The sequence below is a fragment of the Saccopteryx bilineata genome, chromosome 10 (assembly GCF_036850765.1).
Source record: "Saccopteryx bilineata isolate mSacBil1 chromosome 10, mSacBil1_pri_phased_curated, whole genome shotgun sequence".
Classification (NCBI taxonomy): Eukaryota; Metazoa; Chordata; class Mammalia; order Chiroptera; family Emballonuridae; genus Saccopteryx; species Saccopteryx bilineata.
In genome coordinates this window covers 43,971,900-43,994,378 of record NC_089499.1, presented here as the reverse complement: position 1 = coordinate 43,994,378, position 22,479 = coordinate 43,971,900, and the positions used below count along the sequence as shown (strand labels likewise).

At 38.5% G+C, this 22,479-nt stretch overlaps 3 protein-coding genes and 1 non-coding gene across 7 annotated transcripts in view; 3 read left to right on the top strand and 1 right to left on the bottom strand.

The window, feature by feature from the left end:
* The window catches only part of ESYT3 (extended synaptotagmin 3), a 53,089-nt gene extending 50,903 nt beyond the window's left edge, over positions 1–2,186 (top strand). Inside the window, exons 22-23 of the mRNA XM_066244903.1 lie at positions 1,713–1,762; positions 2,030–2,186. Of these exons, the coding sequence (XP_066101000.1) occupies positions 1,713–1,762; positions 2,030–2,069 (90 nt within the window). The 3' untranslated portion in view covers positions 2,070–2,186. The remainder of the gene's footprint in view (positions 1–1,712; positions 1,763–2,029) is intronic.
* Positions 1–22,479, top strand: part of FAIM (Fas apoptotic inhibitory molecule) — a 182,458-nt gene that overhangs the window by 73,331 nt on the left and 86,648 nt on the right. The window lies entirely within an intron of this gene.
* TRNAS-GCU (transfer RNA serine (anticodon GCU)) lies at positions 1,065–1,140 on the top strand. The gene has a single exon. It is a non-coding gene; the product is annotated as a tRNA-Ser (tRNA).
* Positions 7,555–22,479, bottom strand: part of CEP70 (centrosomal protein 70) — a 68,608-nt gene continuing 53,683 nt past the window's right edge. For 3 of the 4 annotated variants that reach the window (XM_066245536.1, XM_066245538.1, XM_066245537.1), the window contains 6 exons: positions 14,913–15,083; positions 13,089–13,232; positions 12,743–12,911; positions 12,454–12,568; positions 11,039–11,118; positions 7,556–8,343 (listed from right to left, as the gene is read on the bottom strand). In XM_066245536.1, the coding sequence (XP_066101633.1) occupies positions 8,282–8,343; positions 11,039–11,118; positions 12,454–12,568; positions 12,743–12,911; positions 13,089–13,232; positions 14,913–15,083 (741 nt within the window). In that variant the 3' untranslated portion in view covers positions 7,556–8,281. Of the gene's footprint in view, positions 8,344–11,038; positions 11,119–12,453; positions 12,569–12,742; positions 12,912–13,088; positions 13,233–14,912; positions 15,084–22,479 lie in introns of all 4 variants that reach the window. The other variant, XM_066245539.1, reaches the window with a different exon arrangement.

The following is a 22,479-nucleotide window of genomic DNA, read 5'->3' as shown; positions in this document are numbered from 1 at the left end:
CCCGGTGCCCTGTCCCTCCCGGTCCTCCAGCTGGAGCTCGCTGCTGGAACACACCTTGTAGGAATTCTGATGGGGTCGTTTGGCTGTTAATCAGAACTGATTCAAGAAGGGTCTAGCCTCATTGGGAGGTTTTTAAATTTTTTAAATATTCTTAAAACTAAATAATGTAAGATGTATAAATCAATATGATAAACCCTATTTTAACAAACTCGAGAAACCAAATCCATCATTGCATAGTACTTGAACATTTACTATGATGTTAAGTACCGTTTTGATAATATATAGCCTTGTTTGTTGTAAAGGTTAGATCTCATTTACATCAAAATTTTTGTGATAGGATTTTGCTTCAAGTATGTAGAGGAAATGTCCCCAGGAAGATGCCGGAGAGACAGAAAAGTATTTGTACAATACCTTGTAGTTTTATTCTAATAAGCACGTCCTTATGCTCATTTTATTAAAGCCCACTTCTATGAAGTAGGTTATATCGTCCCCATTTTTTAAGTTGCGGCAACTATAGTCTTACTTTAAATTATGAATCACCCGACCTGTGTGGTGCAGTGCATCAAGTGTCCACCTGGAACGCTGAGGTCGCCGGTTCAAAACCCTGGGCTTCGGGTTCGATTCCTGGCCAGGGCACATAGGAGAAGCGCCCATTTGCTTCTCCACTCCCCCCTCCTTCCTCTCTGTCTCTCTCTTCCCCTCCTGCGGCCAAGGCTCCATTGGAGCAAAGATGGCCCGGGCGCTGGGGATGGCTCCTTGGCCGCTGCCCCAGGCGCTAGAGTGGCTCTGGTCGCAGCAGAGCGACGCCCTGGAGGGGCAGAGCATTGCCCCTGGTGGGCGTGCCAGGTGGATCCCTGTCGGGCACATGCGGGAGTCTGTCTGACTGTCTCTCCCCGTTTCCAGCTTCAGAAAAATACAAAAACAAAACAAAACAAAACAAAACAAAAAAACCCTGGGCTTGCCCGGTCAAGGCACATATGGGAGCTGATGCTTCCTGCTCCTCCCCCTATCTCTCTCTCTTCTCTAAAATGAATAAAAATAATTTTTAAAAATTATGAATCAGGGCCCTGGCCGGTTGGCTCAGTGGTAGAGCGTCGGCCTGCTGTACAGAAGTCCCGGGTTCGATTCCCGGCCAGGGCACACAGGAGAAGCGCCCATCTGCTTCTCCACCCCTCCGCCTCTCCTTCCTCTCTCTCTCTCTTCCTCTCCCGCAGCCAAGGCTCCATTGGAGCAGAGATGGCCCCGGGCGCTGGGGATGGCTCCTTGGTCTCTGCCCCAGGGCTAGAGTGGCTCTGGTGAGGCAGAGCGACGCCCTGGAGGGGCAGAGCATCGCCCCCTGGTGGGCAGAGCGTTGCCCCCTGGTGGGCGTGCCGGGTGGATCCCGGTCGGGCGCATGCGGGAGTCTAACTGTCTCTCCCTGTTTCTAGCTTCAGAAAAATACAAAAAAGAAAAATAAATAAAAAATTATGAATCAGTTAATGAGTAAAGGCAAATTGTTCCTGTTCTGTGATTCATAAATACATTCCTGAATATATCCCCAGGACACAGAGGTCAGTGCCTGTACTGTCCCTTAGAAGAGAGTGGAAAGTCAGAGGAAAAAAAGCCCCTGCTCAACACTACGAAAGCCAGCCCTTTTAATGATCCTGTTAATCCCATTGTTTCCACTTAATGCATTTTTGGGAGAAGGGAACTGATTATTTGTGATTGTTTAGGTGCTGATTGATTTATCAAAAGAAGATCTAATTATGGGCTTTTCACAATGGTAAGTGAGCCCTTTCATTGTATCACGTAACTCTGCTAGTCAAGACGTTGTCTCAGTTGCCCATATTCAGTACATCTCAGCTCCTCTGGTTACCTAGTAGGGAAGCTGCCTCCCACCTTTACTGCCACTCAGATCTCACTTACCTGAGAATCTGTCAGCTCTGCCCTTAATCCTGGCTGGCCACACAGGCCCAGGCGGGCCAGACTGCCTGACACTCCCACAGCACACTCACAATACTAACAGAAGTCCAAACCCGTTGTCTTACAGGTATGAGCTCACTCCAGATGGGCAGCCCAGAAGTGGATGATAAGCAACATTATCACCTTTATACTAAAATGTGTACATATGTATATTTTGTAATTTAAATTGGAACGGCCATTTGAAAATACATTCGTGTGTGAAATTTAACTGCATGACCGGATAGTATTAAGATGAGGGAAACATAAGTAAAGCAAGAACCACTCTTTCTTGGTTTGGATTTAATTGTTCAAATCCCGAGAGAAACAGGGTATTTGTGACTAATAAATTACTAGAACCTCAGTGGTGCTTTTTCACTTTGGATAGGTGATTCTAGACCACCTGACTTAGGACCTGCCTGAACGTGTGTGTGAAGTGTGCCCTGTCTCAGATGGGGTGAGGGAGGTCTGTACCTGAGGCAGCACCGATATCCCTGGGGCAATGACTGACCCAGAGAGGAGGCTACTTTAAAATTATTATTCATTTTGGAGAGAAAGAAAGAAGGGAGGGGCAGGAAGCATCAACTCCCATATGTGCCTTGACTGGGCAGTGGAAGGAGGGTTCTTTGATGGGTCTAACAGGAGACCCACCTCCAAACTGCTGAGAGCTAACACTACCTAAGCCCTTCTGGCTGCCACTTCTGGTCCTCCTCTCCCTGGGGATTTGTTCCTGTGTCTGAATTGGAACTAACGTATTATTCTGATAGCAACAATGACACAGTGATATACCTAAATACCTAGAGTTACATACTCAGTGAGGGATGGTCTGGGACCCAACTCTAGCCTGTGCACTATTTCCACAGGAAAACGGAAGATGAGTTCCAGTCCTGGGTCTAGTCTGCACTCCCTCAGCTGAGCACTGAGCTGCTGTGGAGCCTGGGCCAGAGGGTGGAGGGCCTTCTATGTCCTCACACAGGTTTGGGGGTTTGGCCCCACTTCTCTGAGACAGCTGGTTCACCCAATAACTAACATGTAAAAGGCAAGCCATGTATATTACATATTTAAACAAGTGCCTCTTTTGCATTTCAACCTCTATAAAACCAAATATTCTTGTTCTCTGATGAATAGTAATGTCTTAAAACAAAGATTTACTCTATTACTCACTTACAAATTATCTCTGATTTCCTCTTTTCTATAAGATTAAGTCCCTAACTTGGAGACCTAACATAATCTGGTCTCCATTTTTTGGCTAATTTATTTATATGCAGATGCTGTATTCCAGAATAGTCCAAATATTATATCCTGCCTATTAAAATCCTACTCAACTCTTAAAGGTCTATCTCAAATCTACCTCCTCCACTAGGCCAATCCACATTGAAATGGCCTCTTGCCACCAACCAGAACATGTTGTCAATACTGTGCATTTTTCAATGTCACAATTCCCTGTCCTATTACATTTAAATCTAAAAAATGTTTATTAGGTATCTACATGCTAAGCAACTGCTTGTATTGTGTTTGGTATTTTATGTTTCCTTTTACTCTCCAATTGAAATATAGGCTACTTGAATTGAGTTTCACCTCCATCATCCAATATTATGTTAAATACATGGTAGATGTGTAATAAAATTTGTTTCTGCTGAGATAATAAAATGGGGCAACTGATGCCTGTCCTATCTACCTCAGAATGGCACTGTCATGTTCACTAAGTAGACAAGCGCCTTGAAAATGGTAAAGTACCAAAGAAGTAAAAGGGAATGTATCGTATATCACATCCTGAAATTGAGCAACCCTAAAACAACTGATCAAGATGGCAGACAAATGAACCCTCTTCTTCCAAACACATGGAAATCCTAGTTAAAACATGAACATTTATGTTGAAGATGGCTGACTAAAAGTAACACAGGTAAGTAAGGTTCCTGGTGGTCCAAAAAGGAACTCTAAAGCAATGTATAAGAGCTGAAGAGATGTTTTAAGTGTTGAAGGGAACCAGAACTTGAGCGTACGCCAAACAGGCCAGGCTAACGTGTGAGAGGCAAGGAACCTGAAACAGGTGATGTCATCAAGAAAACACCACGGCTGCCCATAGAGACAAGGAACTGGTTGTTGGCACTAAATGAAAAAAATCAGCTAATCTCCCCGACAGGAGCACGAGGACTAAAGCTACTCACAACTGACTTAGTGTAGGAACCCCAAAACTTGAAACTAATGTGAAGCCTTGTTTAGAACTGGAACCGTGTGAACCCTGTAAGAGGCAACCACAGAACGGGCCCTCGGGTTGCCATTCCTGCCTAGGAAATGTGGGACCACTGCAGCAGATCATTCCCTCTAACACGAAGCTCACTGGCAAGACTTACAAAAGGAATTTTAAAAATATGAAGCACGTGGGAAGAACAAAAATGCCCAGGATGCTAAGGACCCAGGTTTGAAACCCCAAGATTGCTGGCTTGAGCATGGGGTTCCCGGCTTGAGCGTGGAATCATAGACATGACCCCGTGGTCGCTGGCCTGAAGCCCAAGGTCACTGGCTTGAGCAAGGGGACACTGGCTTGGCTGAAGCCCCCCAGTCAAAGCACATATGAGAGAGCAATCAATGAATAACTAAGGTGCCCCAACTATAAGTTGATGCTTCTCATCTCTCTCCTTTCCTGTCTATCCCTTTGTCTCTTCTTCTCTCACACACAAAAAAAGTACTAACTATAAAGGAAAAAACCATACCTACATTAAAATTAGATTCTTCAGTTCATATAAAGAAACTATAGGAAAATGGAAAGAAGACACAAAATGGAAGAAGACATTTGCAACACATGTAACTGTCAAATGGTTCATGTCCAGAATATATAACTCACTCTTACAAATCCATAGAAAAAGTCCAACAGAAAAATAAAAGCACTACTAAAAGAAACACAAATGGTCAATAAACAAAGAAAAAGATGCTTAACTTCATCAGTAACAAGGGAAATAAACATTAAAATCACAATAATAGCTCTATACACTACTCTAGAAAAAAAAATTAAAAATTAACTTACCAGGTATTGGTCAGGATGTGGAGAAGTAGGAACTTTCATACAGATGGTGGGAGTATAAACTCTGGAAACAGTTTGGCATTTTCCAGAGGCTCCATTTACACTTTATAGAAATGGTACTACCTTCATTTGCACAGTACACAGCCTCTGTGATGATGTACAGAAGTGTTTTTCCCCAGGACCTAGCAGTTTTACTTCTTGAATATTGAGTCTAAAAAACTTGCACACAGTGTACAAGGATCCATTGTAAGAATAAGTCATAGCAGCAGTTCATAATGGCCAAGAACTAGAAACAGCCCAAACAAATTTCAATCTCCAGGTGAACAAATGGACTGTAGAATATTCAGAGAGGAATACTAGACAGCAGTGAAAACGAATGACCTACACCTATCCTTAACAACAAAGGTGTACAGTACATAGTACTGACCAAAAGAAGAAATATTAAATACACACACAATATGATTCCATTTTTATAAAGCTCAAAAACATGCAAAATGTGACTATCTTGGTTTATGTATATACATGAAAGTAACAAAACTTTTTAAAAAATAAGTGATTAACATAAATAAGACTAATAGTTATATCTAATGGTGGGTGGGGGGCCTTTTGGAGTGCTAGTGATGTTCCATCATTTCTTGGCTGTTGCATGGGTGTTTACTTTATAATCACTCATTATACTCGACATTTAGGTTTTTACCAGTTTTAGCATATATTTTATATTAAATATAAAATTAGTGAAACAAATGAAAAAAATATCCAACAACTATTAATTAAAAGAAAGGACTACATTCAAGGTAAAAAGCATGCGTAGCAATAGAGATAATAAATTAATCAATTGATTATTATCAGCTATGAATTTAAAAGTACTTACAAAATAGGCTTGAAACATATAAAACAAAATTTGACAAATCTATAGAGATTTCAGTATTGCCTATAAACTAACAAATCAAGCAGACAAAAAGGTTGGTAAAAATAGATTTAAACAGCATAACAGCCAGCTAACTTATATATATATTAGAAATTAGACTTTTTAAAGCACATGTGGAACAGGTATTTATAGAAAGTTCTCAACAAATTCCAAAGACTCAATACCCAAAAGACTGTTCTCTGACTACAATGCAATAAAATTAGAAAAAATAAGACAACCTACATATTTTCTTCTATACTTCCATTTTTAACTAGGATGGACTGACAAATCAAATTTATCCTTCTAACAGTACCAACCAAAATCAAAACAAAAAGGCAAAATACATGAAGACAACAGTTTTCAAGACACTGGATTGCAGGTACATGTCCACACAAATACCTGAATATGAATGTTCACAGAAGTTTTATTTGTAGTAGTCAAAAACCGGAAATAACCCCAATCTCCAATAACAGATGAATGGATAAACAAATTGTGGTATACTCATACAATGGCCTACTACACAATAGAAAGGAATGAACTGTTAATAAATGCAACACATGCAGAAATCTCAAAACAATTATGTTGAGTGAAAGAGGACACAAAAAAAGAACATAAATTGTCTGACGGAAGTTCTTGTAAAATCCCATCAAATGCAAACTAGTCTAAAGTGATAAAAAGCAGTTCATTTGTTGCCTGGGGATGGCAGGGCTGGGGAAGGACCACCAGAGCAAAGAGCTAACTTTTGGAATGATAAATATGTTTATTATTTTGATTGTGGTAATAGTCTCACAGGCCAGAACTTATCAAACTGTATACTTTAAACATGTAGTTTACATGTCAATTGTAAATCAATAAAATTGTAAGGAAATAAGGGGCAAAATAATATTGGCAGCACTTATAATAATTAAAGCTGGATAAAAGTAGATCTGATAAAGAGGGTTTTACATTCTTACTAGTGGCACTGTCCCTCTCAGTGACCCTCCAAAACCACCTTGGTCTCTGAGGAAGAGTCTGAAAAACCTCTATTTTAAACCAAGAGTTAGCCACAGGCTCTTAAACTAGCTGAAAAAATTTAGATGAACATAATCTTTATATTTCTTCCTTTTAAATATTGTTAAATTTCCAAACTGCCCATAGCAATTTCTTGAAGTAATCTAATCAACTCAGAATATTTACATTATTGAATTTTTTTTTTTCTACTCAATCCTCAAAAAGACACAGAATTTTGCAAATTGTGAAAAGGCTAGTGTTTGGAAATGTAATTGTAGGCTAACAAAACCAAAATTTTTTAATCTAGAAAGAAATGTATGTCTAATCCCTAAGGTCCCAACACCAAGGATCTGGATGCTTCTCTGCTGACATTTAGTCTCTCCTTTCCACCCTGCTGCTTCCTGGAAATTCTTCACAATCTTCTACACAACCACAAACAAGAATACTGAGAAGTCTTCCTCGGCCTACTGTCTGTAAAAGTGAGGGGAGCACCAGGGCGGGGTTGGGGGAAACAGCAGTAACCCCAGGTGGCTTGTACTCATAGATGTGAGACAGAACACTAGTCTCCTAAGAAAATCAGATTTGGCTATTGAGAAGACAGAGTAAGTGGACAGCTGAAGTTTTATTTGTAGTAGTCAAAAACCGGAAATAACCCCAATTACAAGGCTGAACCCCCTGCCCAAGGAAGGCTCAGCCTAGTAAGAGAATATGACTCATTATTTGTAATACCAAAAAGTCACTGAGGACACTTGTGTTGAAAATTCTTCACAGAAATTTTATTTAAGATTTCTTGCCAATATAAAAAGTATATTACATCAAGATTGCAAAAAAACAAAACACCAACCCCCCCCCCCCACTTCTTTATGTCTTTTATTTACTCATCTATGTTACCTCATAATTCATTTCCTACCCTAACACATTTCCTCCTTACTCCTTTTCTTCCTCCTCCTTTGAAAGGACAAGTGTCATGAGGGATAGCTTAAGAGAATGTGCCATTTTCCTGCCAGGAAAGCAATAACTTCCTACTGGCTGGAAGTAAGAGAGCCACTGGCATGCCTTGTTCCCAGATCCAGAAAGGTCACTACACCCTGAACTTAAATGCAACTTTTCTATTACTTCATCCTGTCCCTGAGATTCTTTTTACTCACACACTATACTTTAAAACAATCTTAAATTTTAAGCACTTAAGAATTGCTTAAGAAATGATTAAAGGGTCTAAAGTTAACTTACTACTTTAACTTAATAACTGTTTTCTACATAAGACTCTTAGAGTTCATTGAAATCATGTAAATAGAGGAGCTAATAGTAAAAAGGGGATGAAATCTGAGAGTAAATACATTTTATAACCCTTGTCTCAAAAGACGAATCCTACAAAATACTTAGAATGTTAAGAATGCAATTTACACAGTAAAAATGATTGGTTTTCAGTACGAAAGTACTTTTAATTTCTTTACTGCAGGTACAATGGCTTCCAAGTCATCAATTTCTGTAATAAAAAAAAAAAAAAAAACAAGAATAAAAGAGTAGCTTTATCTGATGATAGATGAAATGAGAATCTACACAAAGGCAAACCTCAAACGCAAAAGCAACGACCCCGGTGCTTTCATGCACATGAAGTTTTCTCCAATAGTGGCGATAAAGAGTATCACTAATCCAGACACTGATGTTTCACAGGATCTAGTTTGCAAAAGCTACCTACAAACATCTACAAGCATTCACTGACTCTGATAGTAACTCTTTAAATATGCTCCTAGTAACGGAGCCTGGTGGCTACATTTATGCTATTATGTTATTTTGCCTTTTTAAATCTGTATAATTCCATGGGTGAGCCTACACATGAAATCCCAGGTAAAGGCCATCTCTCTCCTGGATCCCAGAGGATTTCTTTGCACGGAGCACAGTCCTACCCTTAATTCTTTTGGAAAGGTTTCTCATTAACAGGATCAGTCTTCAATCTACCTTTTAGGATGGAAACATGTCTACCTAATAAAAAGTGTGCAGCTTCCCAAAGCACAAATCTCAGATGCAATGTATCACAGCGCTTAGCTCCAGCTTACCAGACAAACCAGTGCAGGATTTTCTCTGCCAGGTCCTTTCTGAATCTGATTTCCCCCCGAAGACTGTAAGTTAGAACACTGTCTGAAAGCTCCTGGCTGAGGAAGCCAGGGCCTTTCTCTCACTATCTAGACTTCAGCCCTATGCAAGGTAAGCCTCAATGGCAGGTTCTTTAGATCCTCACCACTTCTGGATTATTACTCTAAGTCACTGTTCATAAACTCATTTCCTTTACATAAACCATGTTTCCCTGGAATTCACCTTTCTCCCTTGATGTTTAGCTGGAATTTGGTTGTTCTTCCTTTTGCCTAAACACATTACCCATGCTGTTTAAGCTCCTGACTTCACTCAGAATACTTGTCTGGATCCACTTACAAAGCATGAAGATACAAGAAAGAAGAATATATAAGCAAATCTATAACAGAATTTGGATCACACATTACATTGTGGTAAGGTACAAGAGCAAGCCATTCCCTGACCTCATTCTGAAATCACGCCTATTTTCTCACTAAATGAGAAATCCACCCCATAAATGAACCTCACAGAGAAGCATCTTAGCTGATATGTGAGAACTTTCTCAGCTTAAAAGTCCTTCCCTATAACTAGTATTCAGTACACCACTCTGTAGCTCTACATGCTTAATATGACAAGTCCTGTTTGCCAAAACAGATATAACTTTCCCAATGTTATGTATAATATTGAATTCCAGAATCTCAACTATAACTAGAATGCAGAGTTCATCTGCAGGAAGACTTGGCTTCTTGAAGCAAATGCTGCTCCAACATGAACCATGCTGATAATATGAGAGGAAGCTTCTATAGAAGGATCTGAAATAAGCATTACTGGCACATCTATTAAAATATGTATTAATAACAAGAACATCACCATTTAAGTTAATTGCTATCCCAAAGCAAGTAAAATCATATTATTCTAAAGGCAAGGCTCTTTAGGATACGAGGTGACACATTTCTACAAATTCATGTCTCATCTTAAGTTTAACTTTCAAGTTATTATTTTCCCTTGCCGCGATCTTTGCAAATGTATGAGCACGCCTAAAGCGTGCTTATTCTCGGTCTCCCTTGCTTCCAGAGTCTATGTAAAATTGTCCGTAAACCTTCTTTATGTTCAGTAGGGTTTGTTTGTCAGTCAGATATCTCTTTCATTTATTCCTCTTCTTTCCAAAGTTTAATTTACTCATTCCCTTATGCTCTACCAAACCTCATTTCCTTCAATATAATTACTAGTGTCAAAGAGCCATTCTTTTAAAAAAACAATTATATACAAAAAAAGAATTAGTGAATAAGTCACTTTAAACTTTAAAGTGTTCTTACTAGCCCTGGCCGGATACTCGGTGGAGCATTGTCCTGAGTGCAGAGGGGTGTGGTTTGATCCCATCAGGGCACATACAGAACAGACTGATGTTCCTGTCTCTCTCTCTCTCTCCCTCTCTCACTAAAATCAATAAATTTTTTAAAAAGTATTCTTAATAGTAAGATAAAATATTTTTATAGTAAGATAAAGTATTTTTATAGCCATATATAATCACACTTAAAGAGCCTTAGGTCTCTATTTTGCCTATGATTCCAAAGCAAATTATATTTTTCCCTACTAATAAAGCCCTCAATCTGACCAAGAATATAAATGTATCTCTTCCCTGCTACAGATTTATACCTTTACCTTTTCCTTTCTATAGATATTTACTTCTTATCACCTGAGTAAAAATTTAATTTATGTATTTAAAAAACAGTAGATAGGTTCTATCTTTAAAAAGAAGAAGGATGAGAAAAATACCTTCCAAGGTCATAACTTCTTTCAAGATTCCTCATTAGGTAATGACAGAGTCAGGGCCTAGCCAGACTACATGAATGCCATTTCTCATCTAAGGTCCCAGGACGAAGGCAGCCCCTTGCTCCTCGAAGGACACGTGCTTCTGTTCTGTAGACTAACCCCAGTCTCTTCTCACTGAGATTAGGAGTGCATCTCCAGAACTGTTAGTGGTTTCCAGTCACTTTCCAAGAAACACTAGGTAAAAACACGCACCTAGTGACTAAGGTACATTCTTCCCTCAAACCTACTGAAATCTTAAGACTTGAAATGTAATGTAAACACCATCACACAGAGCTTACCTAAGATTTCAAGTAGATCATTAGTGAACGCCTGAAATGCTGGAAAAAATTCCTCATGCTCTTCCAATTTGATGATAATGCTTTTAAAAAAAATGCAGTTTACACTAAATTTCCAACTTAAAGTTCTTGCATCTGATTGAAAATAGAACATTTTCAAAATAGAAGAAAATTATCCTAATTTAAATATAAATGTAATGGTCATTTACTGCAATTCTTCCTTTTGAGTTTTGTTCATCTAACATCACTTTTCTAAAAAACAAAAGAATCTCATTATCAGTATAAATTTCTGTTCCAAGGTTAAATTTATAAAAAATTTTCCTAATATGGGAAACTTTCCATTTAACTCAAGGATTCTAAGAGACCATATTTTTATAACATATTAAAATATAATTGGTTTTTATATCCAGTATTCTATTAAACATTAAGTATCAAATCAGTAATACTGTAGAAAGGGGGAAAAGAGCAGAAGGGAGATAAACGTTCCTTTTTAAAAGCATCAAGTATCAGAAAACTCAAATGTCAGATTAGGTAAAGATTCTTCTTAGAAATCTTTCAGAACATATGGAGTAATGTATGTGTTTCCCTTGCACTATAAAATTTGTGTGGAAGGTGAGGAGGAAGTGTTTTATATTAGAGATACTAGCTTTAAAAAAATCCTTAACATTTTATCTTCTAATCAAATACGGTAGTATATGGCCCTGGCCGGTTGGCTCAGTGGTAGAGCGTCGGCCTAGCATGCGGAGGACCCAGGTTCGATTCCCGGCCAGGGCACATAGGAGAAGCGCCCATTTGCTTCTCCACCTCTCCGCCGCGCCTTCCTCTCTGTCTCTCTCTTCCCCTCCCGCAGCCAAGGCTCCATTGGAGCAAAGATGGCCTGGGCGCTGGGGATGGCTCTGTGGCCTCTGCCTCAGGCGCTAGAGTGGCTCTGGTCGCAACATGGCGACGCCCAGGATGGGCAGAGCATCGCCCCCTGGTGGGCAGAGCGTAGCCCCATGGTGGGCGTGCCGGTTGGATTCCGGTCGGGCGCATGCGGGAGTCTGCCTGACTGTCTCTCCCTGTTTCCAGCTTCAGAAAAAAAAAAAAAAAAAGGTAGTATATGAAAAATGGAACTTGTTTATATATTCTAAACTCACATGAAGTTGCTACCAAGGTTTGAATTTCTCCATATATAACTACCCCTGGGAACAGGCTTACAGCAATAATGTTGGATTATGTAAACATATAGGCCCTACAATCCATTTGTATCCTGAAAATACTTGCCATTCTCTCCATCCCTAAAGTATGAGATTATTTTAGATTGTCAAATTATTTAAATGATGCTATTCCAAACAGGAAAGGTAAATAACTTATGAAGTGTTGCAAGTCTTTAATTTCACTGTCGCAAGCATTCTGGATGATATTTTGCAAAGAAATACCTTTGGAGGTCTTCAGGTCCCAATACCTGCATAACCAGTTCATTCACATCCTCATTAATCAGCCTACACAATTTTCCAACTGTGCTCACCAGCACACACAATGAGGATGAACTATCTGCAAAAGATATATAAAAGAATAGGATATTTTAAAAGAGAATTCTCAGAATCATTAAGTCAAATATTTTATGCTTCAGTTACCCTCAAACATTTTTACTTAAAAACTTTTACCTACTTTCTGTTGATTAGGAATAATTCTTAAATGGGGCCCAAAATGACAAAGGGTCATCACCTAATTCTAAGAGTTCTTGGAGGTTTCTCACAGCATTGTTCATTTCTCCAAGCCTAGTATAAACTTCATTCATTCGGGGATAGACTCCATTTAAAGAAGGCACATCAAATAATTTTTGGAAGTGAGAAACAATAGCTTGCAAAGTTTGAAAGTTTGGCATATTGCTGTCCTGTCCAAAAGAGAAGGAGAAAAAGACAGTTCACATCTTAAAATAATCCCAAATCTTTAATAAAAACTTTAAAAAGAGAAATAGAGTCCTAGTAGAACAAATATCAATAGCTGTATTATTACTTTTAAGTTAAGATTACATTATAATGTAAATATTTACATAAGTATTAAGTATTACCTTTTCTTTGTTTTCAACTTCTTCTAACATGGTATCTACTATAAACAACAGATCTTCAACTCTGATACCTTCATTTTCATCCTTCTTTACATTATGCCAAGGCATCAATTCTGCAGATAGTATTTTCAAGGACTTATACAAATCCTTTATAACAAAAATGACATGGTATTATTAATATAAAAAATAAGTTTCCATAATAATGCTAATAAAATATGTTTATCTCAAAAAATATCAGGATATATGTTAGGTTTTATAAATACTTTAACCGTTATCAGTATTTTTAAAAATACCATTAACAGTTCAGAAAAAGTGTTCAATTAGTTTTCTCCAGGTAAATATAGGGCTTACAATAAACATTCCATATTGATTGTCTTGAATCTGAATGTTTTAAGTAATTATATGTTGCTTTTTAGTGTATTTAAGTACTTGGTTTAAATTACTGATGGATAAAAAATAAGCTTAATTCATTATATTTTGGCCTTGAATTTTTAAATAACAGACTAAAGATATAATTCACATAGCATAAGATTCACCCTCTTTAAGTGTATAATTCAGTAGTTTTAATATATTTACAGAGACGTAACCATCTCCATTTCCTCATTTCAGAACACCATCATCAACACAAAAATAAACCTGCACCAACTTGAAGTCATTCCCCATTCTCCCCTGCCCCCAGCCCCTGGGTAACTACTAATCTACTTTCTGTTTCTATGGATTTGCCTATTCTGGGCATTTCACATAAAATGGAATCCTATAATGAATGGCCTTCTGTCACAGGCCTTTCACCTAGGATAATATTTTCCAGATTCATCCATGTTTTCAAGTATATATCTCCAGTCATGTTTTTAACTCGAAAGGATGCCTAAATTAATTCTACTTAATCCTCATGACAGCCTACTTAGTTTTTAAATTTAGTATCATTTTCTCCATTTTTTTGACTTGGAGTGTGTTATTCTGCTTCATTCTTTTGACAAATGTTGAGCACTTATTATATATCAGGAGGTCCCTTGGGACATGTTAGAGAACAAAGACAAACCCATGGAGCTTACACATTCTTACACATATCTTCTGCATCACTTATACTTCACGTAATAAGGCATCTATGGACAAATCTGTTACTGAATCACACCTTTGTGAAAAGAGAGGTATGCTACATAATATACAGCTATTGAAAAATCTAAAATTTAAAGGGAACAGAAATTAAATACTATTGGCTTTAGCAATTCACCGTTCAGTGAGCTATTCAACAAAAACTGAAAAAACCCAACATTAATAAAGGATATACAGCAATTCTATAAAGTGAAGACATTTTAATCCTTCATGGATAGATTGAACAGGTAAGAGCAGTACTGGCTGCTATCTGACCACAATCTGCTTTACAGATTAGACAGACATGAAGATAAGTGTTGAGAGAAGGAAAATAATTTAAAATACGAAGAGGAAAAAATATCCCCAGTGAAAATGGAATGAAGATAAGACGTTAAATCTCAAGAGGAATAGGGCCTGGTAATCTGTAGCATGGGCCACCAAAAGGAGGGAGATGCAGGTAGAACAGGGAAGGACCTAGGAGTACAAAGTGGATTTACTGTAGATTTTCAACAGGCAATGGGCTGAAAAATGTCGTTTGGTAGAACCTTTGCAGAGGCAAAGCTTATAGTAAAGACATCAAGTAACAACTCATGTGTAAGTAGCAAGATTCACATTTAGATAAGCTAAGCTTTCTCAGCTATAGTTAAAACAAAACAAATTAAGCCTAGTCCTATTAATAAAGTCCACAGACTCCAATGGATTTTCAAAGCATGTAAAAAGTATTCAACCCCTCACCTTTAAGGAAGTCAGTTGATCTGCCCACATTTCTATTATAGGAACAAGATGCTCAAATCCACAATCTTGAACAAAACTTTTATTAAAATGTTGGGTACCTCCTTTGCTCTGTTTATAAATTATTACTGGAGCTCTTGGATTGTGAATAATTGAATTGATGCTACTCAGCACCTTTAGAAAAAGACAGTGTTTTTACTTGAAATGTTTACCATAGTCCTATTAAAGTGATATATGTTAAAGAAGTGCTTTATACATCAATGTAATATCATTTTCAGAGTTAATTTTAGGCATTAAGAAGACCTTTAATAAGATTGACACTTGTAATGTTTTGGAAGTACAAGTTTCATCAATGTGATTAAACATGTATTATAAGTTCAAATGAGAACCACAATTTCACAAAAAAACTGATGTATTTTTATTTTTTAGAGAGAGAGGGGGGCAGACAGGAATAGACAGGAAGGGAGAGAGATGAGAAGCATTAGAGTGAGTGACCCCTTGCTCAAGCCAGCAACCTTGGACTCAAGCCAGTGACCTTGTGCTTCAACCCAGCGATCATAGGGTCATGTCTATGATCTCATGCTCAAGCTGGTGATCCCATGCTCAAACTGGCAACCCCACACTCAAGATGGTGAACCCTTGCTCAAACCGGCAACCTCGGGGTTTTGAATCTGGGTCCTCAGCATGCCAGGCCGATGCTCTATCCACTACACCACTGCCTGGTTAGGCAAAAACTGAAACGTATTTTTAAATGATTTAGACTTGAAAGTAGTCATGACTTACTATAATCCACATGGAGAAGGATAATCATCCAGATATCCCTAGCTAGAGTTCTATACTTCCCTATTTCTCTCTCTTCATACTTAAGCTAATTTGGTTATTCAATGGGCATTTCCTGTCGTTTCACAGCTTCAGCTGAAGTTCAGAGTAAAAACAATGAATTATAAAGTCCAACACATTTTAAAGAGAAACCCTGGAAACATCACGTCTTGCTAAGAGGTGATCAAACCAATCCTGGACAATGACCAACCTATTTAAGAAAATGGTAGAGTCATTGAACAGGATTCACCAAGATGAGTGTATCTTATGGAATATACAAAACCAGTGAGTGAAAAGTGCCACACTGTTTTTCTTTTATCCCCATAAAAGCTACAGGTCTCCTGAGAATTTGAATTTTTATGCTTATTTACAAGCAGTTTTATTTGTTGTTTATTTTAGTGTGTTTCAATGCACTAAAATACTTCTATTATATTTTATACAATAAAGTTAATATATTTTTATATATTATATAATACTTCTATTATAGCTAGACTCTTTGAATACTATTTTAATAGAAAACAATTCCCCTCCATTAAATTATCTATGAGAGCCGGAACATAGTCCTTCTCCCCCTGCATCAGACCCAAAGTAAGGAGGGCAGCGGAAGTCCTAAAAGAAACCAGGGGGCTGATGCTAACTAAGCCTCAGAAGTCCATAGGATACTCCCATTCCATGGAGGTGATGAGCCAAGGGAGATTACATGTATGTCTAGCAGTATGTATTCAAACTTTGAGGCAGATGGTTTGCAACAATTACTGCAATTACTTCTGGTCCTTATATCCTCTCCCCTTTGCAGTGTGACACTGCAGGTTCTCCCATCAAGATGTGGAGTCTATTTTCTACTCCTTGAGTCTGGACTGATCTTGGGCTTCACGCTGGCCCACGGTCAAGTAGTACTGGTATGCCAGCTTGGAGCCCAAGATTCAAAGTGTCTTGATTATTTCTGCTCTCTCTTTGAAATCTGCTGCCACATGGACAAGTCCAGGCTAGATAGGAGGTAATAAAAGACACATGGCCCAGTCATCCCCATCACCCTGAGCCAATACCCACCCAACTCCCAGAAGCAAAGCCACTGAGTTGATGGTGTCTGATAGTAGATGCATGAGAGTCCAGCCAAGATCAACAGAACTGCCCAGCTGTTCAAGCATAATACAGTAAAGGGTTGTCACTATGTTTTAGGAGGGTTTGTTACACAGCAAAAATGAACTGATACATATGAAAAGATAAATGTGGAATAGAGCAAGGAGAGAAGGCAGCAACAAGAGAAGCTTGCCCTTTTACATTGTAGTGGGGTAAATATACACCTTGTGGCAAAATGAACACTTGGGAAGAGAATCAAGCTTTACTTTCATGAATTAAAACTACCTATAGCTGAAGGACCCAAGGAGAGTATCATTTGAACTGGAGGAGGAAAGGGATTTCTAAAACGTCAACTGGAAAACACATTGCCCAGAGAATGAATGATACATTGCCAAGGTCCCTAGTTGGTAGAGAGGAAAAAACTATACACACACAGACACACAGGCATTCCATGAAAGAGAAAAACAGGCATATTTGGTCATCAGCCATGCAAAGGACGGGACGCCACAGCTAGATTATACCAGCACAGTCAAGAAAGATCCTCCCATCTTGCCTTCTATTCTCACCCAATATCCACCGTCACTGCCAATCCCAGAGAAGCCAGACACAGCATAGGAAAGAAGGCAGAGCAATGAGAATAAGGAAAACAGCTCACACCCTCTTGCCGCACTACTTGTCTGAAGAAGTTTAAGTCAGGTATGAGATAAAGTAGGCATAAAGTAGAAGCTTTGGCTGGATGAGAAACTGAAGTTTTTTATTGTCATCTGAATTACTTTTTCTCTCAATTGTTATCATAAAAACTCAAAACATACAAAAATAAAAATAATAATAAACAGTTATTAGTCAGGGTTCTCCACAGAAATAGAACCAGTAGGACTGTGTGTGTGTGAAAATTTATATATTGCAAGAAATTGGCTCATGCAATTATAAAGCTGACAAGTCACAAGATCTGTAGTCAGTAAGTTGGAAACTCAAGAGAGCCAATGGTATAGTTCCAGTCCAAATACCGGCAGTCCAGAGACCCAGAAAGAGTCATGTTTCTGTCACCTATGACCTAACCTTGCCCAGAATGCTGGGGTTTGCCACTGAAGGCTGAAGGTACCCAGGGCCGTCAGCCCCATCTATGACACTGTGGACGAGCCTAGGGTATTTCTTCCAAGAAGCAGGTAAACTGATCTCATTTGTACAAGGGCCGCTTAACTATGTCTTGCCTGAATAGTCAGGCTTTTTATTCTTCCCTCGAAGATCTCTGTTGTGGGTGTTGATAGTCCTATTTTCTGCTGCTTTGTTTAATATATAGTGTTTCCTTTATTCCTCCTACCTCAATGTCCCACTCATATTTCAGGCTGGGACCTACTCCTAATTTAGAGCTCCCTTTCCCCCTTTTGCCAACTTCTATTATGAATCTACCTTTGCCACCCAGCTTAGTGTATCCCAAGGTTCTCTTTACCATGCCACAGTTGCAGAGCTCCAGGGAAAGGCAACCTGGTCTCATCTCTCCAGGCAGAGGAAAACAGAAGCTCCATCTCCACACATGTTGCAGATGGCTTTTCCAGTCTACCTGAATCATTACCAGCTAGAAGCAGCGGTCACTGGGACTTGGACGTGAGCTGCAAAGTATAGAATTGTGACAACAATTCCAGTGCCATGCTGACTTTTCCTGGATGTGGACTTTTCCTGGACTCCTGCTCCCTGTGACAGCTCATAACAGACTGAACTGGAGGTGGGTTGCATTTTTCAGGGATTTGGCATGGTGTTGGGGCCAACTTGGACTTGGTGAACATGTTAAGGACACTACTCTTTTATGGATTCTTGCTGTATTGGCCAAGAGTTTGCTTAAAGGCTTTAATCACTGTAAAAAAAAAAATAGAAGACTGGATAAAGAAGATGTGGCACATATACACCATGGTATACTATTCAGCCATAAGAAATGATGACATCGGATCACTTACAACAAAATGGTAGGATCTTGATAACATTATACGGAGGGAAATAAGTCAGAAAAAAATAAGAACTGCAGGATTCCATACATTGGTGGGACATAAAAACAAGACTAAGGGACATGGACAAGAGTGTGGTGGTTACAGGGGGCGGGGGGAGGGAGGAGAGGGGCACAAAGAAAACTAGATAGAAGGTGACGGAGGACAATCTGACTTTGGGTGATGGGTACGCAACAGAATTGAATGACAAGATAACCTGGACATGTTTTCTTTGACTATATGTACCCTGATTTATTGATGTCACCCCATTAAAATTAATAAAAATCTATTTATTAAAAAAAAAAAAGAGTCATGTTTCAGTTCAAGTTTGAAGGCAGGAAAAAAAATTTATGTCCCAGCTCAATAGTAATCAGGCAGGCAGGAGTTCCCTCTTTCTTCCTCAACCTTTTTGTTCTCTTCCGACCTTAAACTGATTGAATGAGGCTCACTCACATCAAGGAGAGCAATCTGCTTTACCAACTCTACCAATTCAAATAATAATCTCACCCAGAAACATGCTCACAGACATACCCAGAGCAATGTTTGACCAGCTATCTGGGCAACTTGTGGCGTAGTCAAGTTAACACATAAATGAACAATCACAAAGACCTATAAAATCACTGCCTAGATCCAACAATTGTTAACATTTTGCCAAATTTACTTGCTTTATCTATATTTTTAGCTGAACCATGTAAGAAAATGCAGTCATGACATAACACTTTACCCCAGATACTTAAGCATGCATTTTTCAAAAGCAGGCACATTTTCCTACAAAATCACAATACCGCTGTTACACATAAGGAAAATTAACAATATTTCCCTAAATCATCAATGCCTTAACTAAATTTAAAATATATATTTTTGGATTTTATTTATTCATTTTAGAGAGGAGAGATAGAGAGGCAGAGAGAGAGAAGGGGGAGAGCAGCAGAAAGCATCAATTTTCATATGTGCCTTGACCAGGCAAGCCCAGGGTTTTGAACCAGTGACCTCAGCGTTCCAGGTCAACACTTTATCTACTGTGTCACCATAGGCCAGGCCTGAATTTTAAATAATTTACTGTGTATGTGGTTACAACCCAACCCACCCAGCAAAAAGCTATGAGTTATATGTTATATATCATCCAAGGAAAGAAAAGGGAGACCGAACAGCAAGCTTAAATGGAGAAGAGTAAAGTTATTTATTCCCTTATTTACCACCATCAAGGCCAGCTTATATATAAATAGTCATATGAGTATAAAGACAAGATACCATTCTGACCTTGAATCTGTCCCTATTCTCACTTCAAGCTACAACTTAGGCCTCCTAGTAATATAACTTCAGATGTTTATTTGAAAGCATTTCTTTAATTCCAGAAAGTGTATTTCAACATTCTACTTCTCTTATACTTAAACACATTATTTTAATGGAAAAATTAATTACTTCCTCTGCACTGAATTACTGTTGACAGCACAGTATATTCTTCTTTATCACTTAACCATACTCTGAAGATTGATAGTAAAAGATGTATTAACAATGAGAAAATGGTAAAATGACTTAATTCTCAGAGAGACGGGAATTAGAAAAACTCACAATATAAGTCTTATTCAGAAAGAGCTCGCAGATACTGATAAACTCTTGATACAGATAAAATATATATATTTTAAAGGTAATCATTAGAATAATTAAAATAATTAAGATGATGAACATCCTAACTACTTAAAGAGAAAAAGAAATCTCAACAAATGTGAGGAAAAGAATGGAACAAGAACCACACAAACAGAAACAGAAAGTAAGATGATAGGAAGGAAGTTGATAAGTGTTTTGGTCTCAATGTCCATGATGATTTGATTTCCTTGTTAAAAGGACAAATCTCTCAAAGTGAATCTAGGAAACAAAACAAAATAAATTCAGTTATATACTAAGTACAGGAGAGCTATCTAAAACAAAAGTTTTTATATACTCTTGTTTCTCTTCAGACCATATAAATCTTTTGCCTTTAAAAACAAAAGTTTTCAGAAAGGTGCCTGGACATAAAATCAACACAGAGATATATTAAAAACCAGCAATAGCCTGACCAGGCGGTGGCGCAGTGGATAGAGCATCGGACTGGGATGCGGAAGGACCCAGGTTTGAGACCCCGAGGTTGTCAGCTTGAGCGTGGGGTCATCTGGTTTGAGCAAAAGCTCACCAGCTTGGACCCAAGGTTGCTGGCTCAAGCAAGGGGTTACTTGGTCTGCTGAAGGGCCGTGGTCAAGGCACATATGAGAAAGCAATCAATGAACAACTAAGGTGTCCCCACGAAAAACTGATTAATTGATGCTTCTCATCTCTCTCCGTTCCTGTCTGTCTGTCCCTATCTGTCCCTCTCTCTGACTCTCTGTCTCTGTTTAAAAAGAAAAGAAAAGCAGCAACTATGAGTTGATGCTTTCGGCTGCTCCTCCACCACCTTTCCTTCTCTCTCCTTTCCCTAAAATCAATAAATAAAATCTTTTAAAAAAAACCCAGCAATAATCAATTAGAAAATGTAATGGCAAAAGGATCTCACAGAATAGTAATAAAAGTTATAAAATACCTAGGAAATAAACATAGGAAATATGCAAGAGCTAAATTTTAAAATATATAAAAACTTATTCAAGGATATAAAGAAAGACTCTAATAAAATTAGAGACATATTTCTGAGTGACATAATTCAAAACTGTAAAGATGGCATTTTTCTGAATATTAATCTAAAAAGTGAATTCAATTTCAGTTCAACTCAATGGAATATATTTTTAAATTTGAAAGACTGTTCATTAGGAAGAATAAATGTGCTAAAAATATAGCCAAGAAAAATTTTAAAAGAACAATGACAAGATACTTAACCTAAAAGGTATCAAAACTACAATTAAAAGAATATGTAATATTCCTGCTTGACCAGGCAGTGGCGCAGTGGATAGAGCATCAGACTGGGACACAGAGGACCCAGGTTCAAAACCCTGAGGTCACCAGCTTGAGCACAGGCTCATCTGGCTTAAACACAGCTCAACAGCTTGAGAGTGGGCTCACCAGCTTGAGCACGGGATCATAGACAAGATCCCATGGTCATGGGCTTGAGCCCAAAGGTCACTGGGTTGAAGCCCAAGGTCACTGGCTTGAGCCCAAGGTTGCTGGCTTGAGCCCAATGTCACTGGCCCAGCTGGAGCCCCCTAGGTCACAGCACATATGAGAAAACAAACAATGAACAACTAAGGTGCCACAACTATGAGTTGATGATGCTTTGTATCTCTCTCCCTTCCTGTCTGTCCCCCCCACTTTCAATTAAAAAATATATATATATCATATATATATATGAAAGTTGTATGGAAATGGAACAGACCAGAGTCTAGAGACAAACCTATGCATATAAGGGAATATGGTAAATGATAAAGGTTTCATTTCAATCAAGTAGAGAAAGAATGGCCTATTGGAAACTGCAAACTCAAACGCCTATAGAAGGCAGGAAGAGCATAACTAAGCAAAGAAGGGTGGGCAGGGACTATGGCCTACAGAAGAGCACGTGCCCATATGCAACAGGGAAGAGGCATAATCCTGTTCTGATAATCACTGTGCAGGATTCTGTCACCAGATTCTCTTTATAAGAGGAACTACAAATAATAAGTTAAATAAAATCTCTTAAATTATACAAATATTAGTAATTAATTCAAAATTTTAAAAAACTCTGAGTGGGTGCA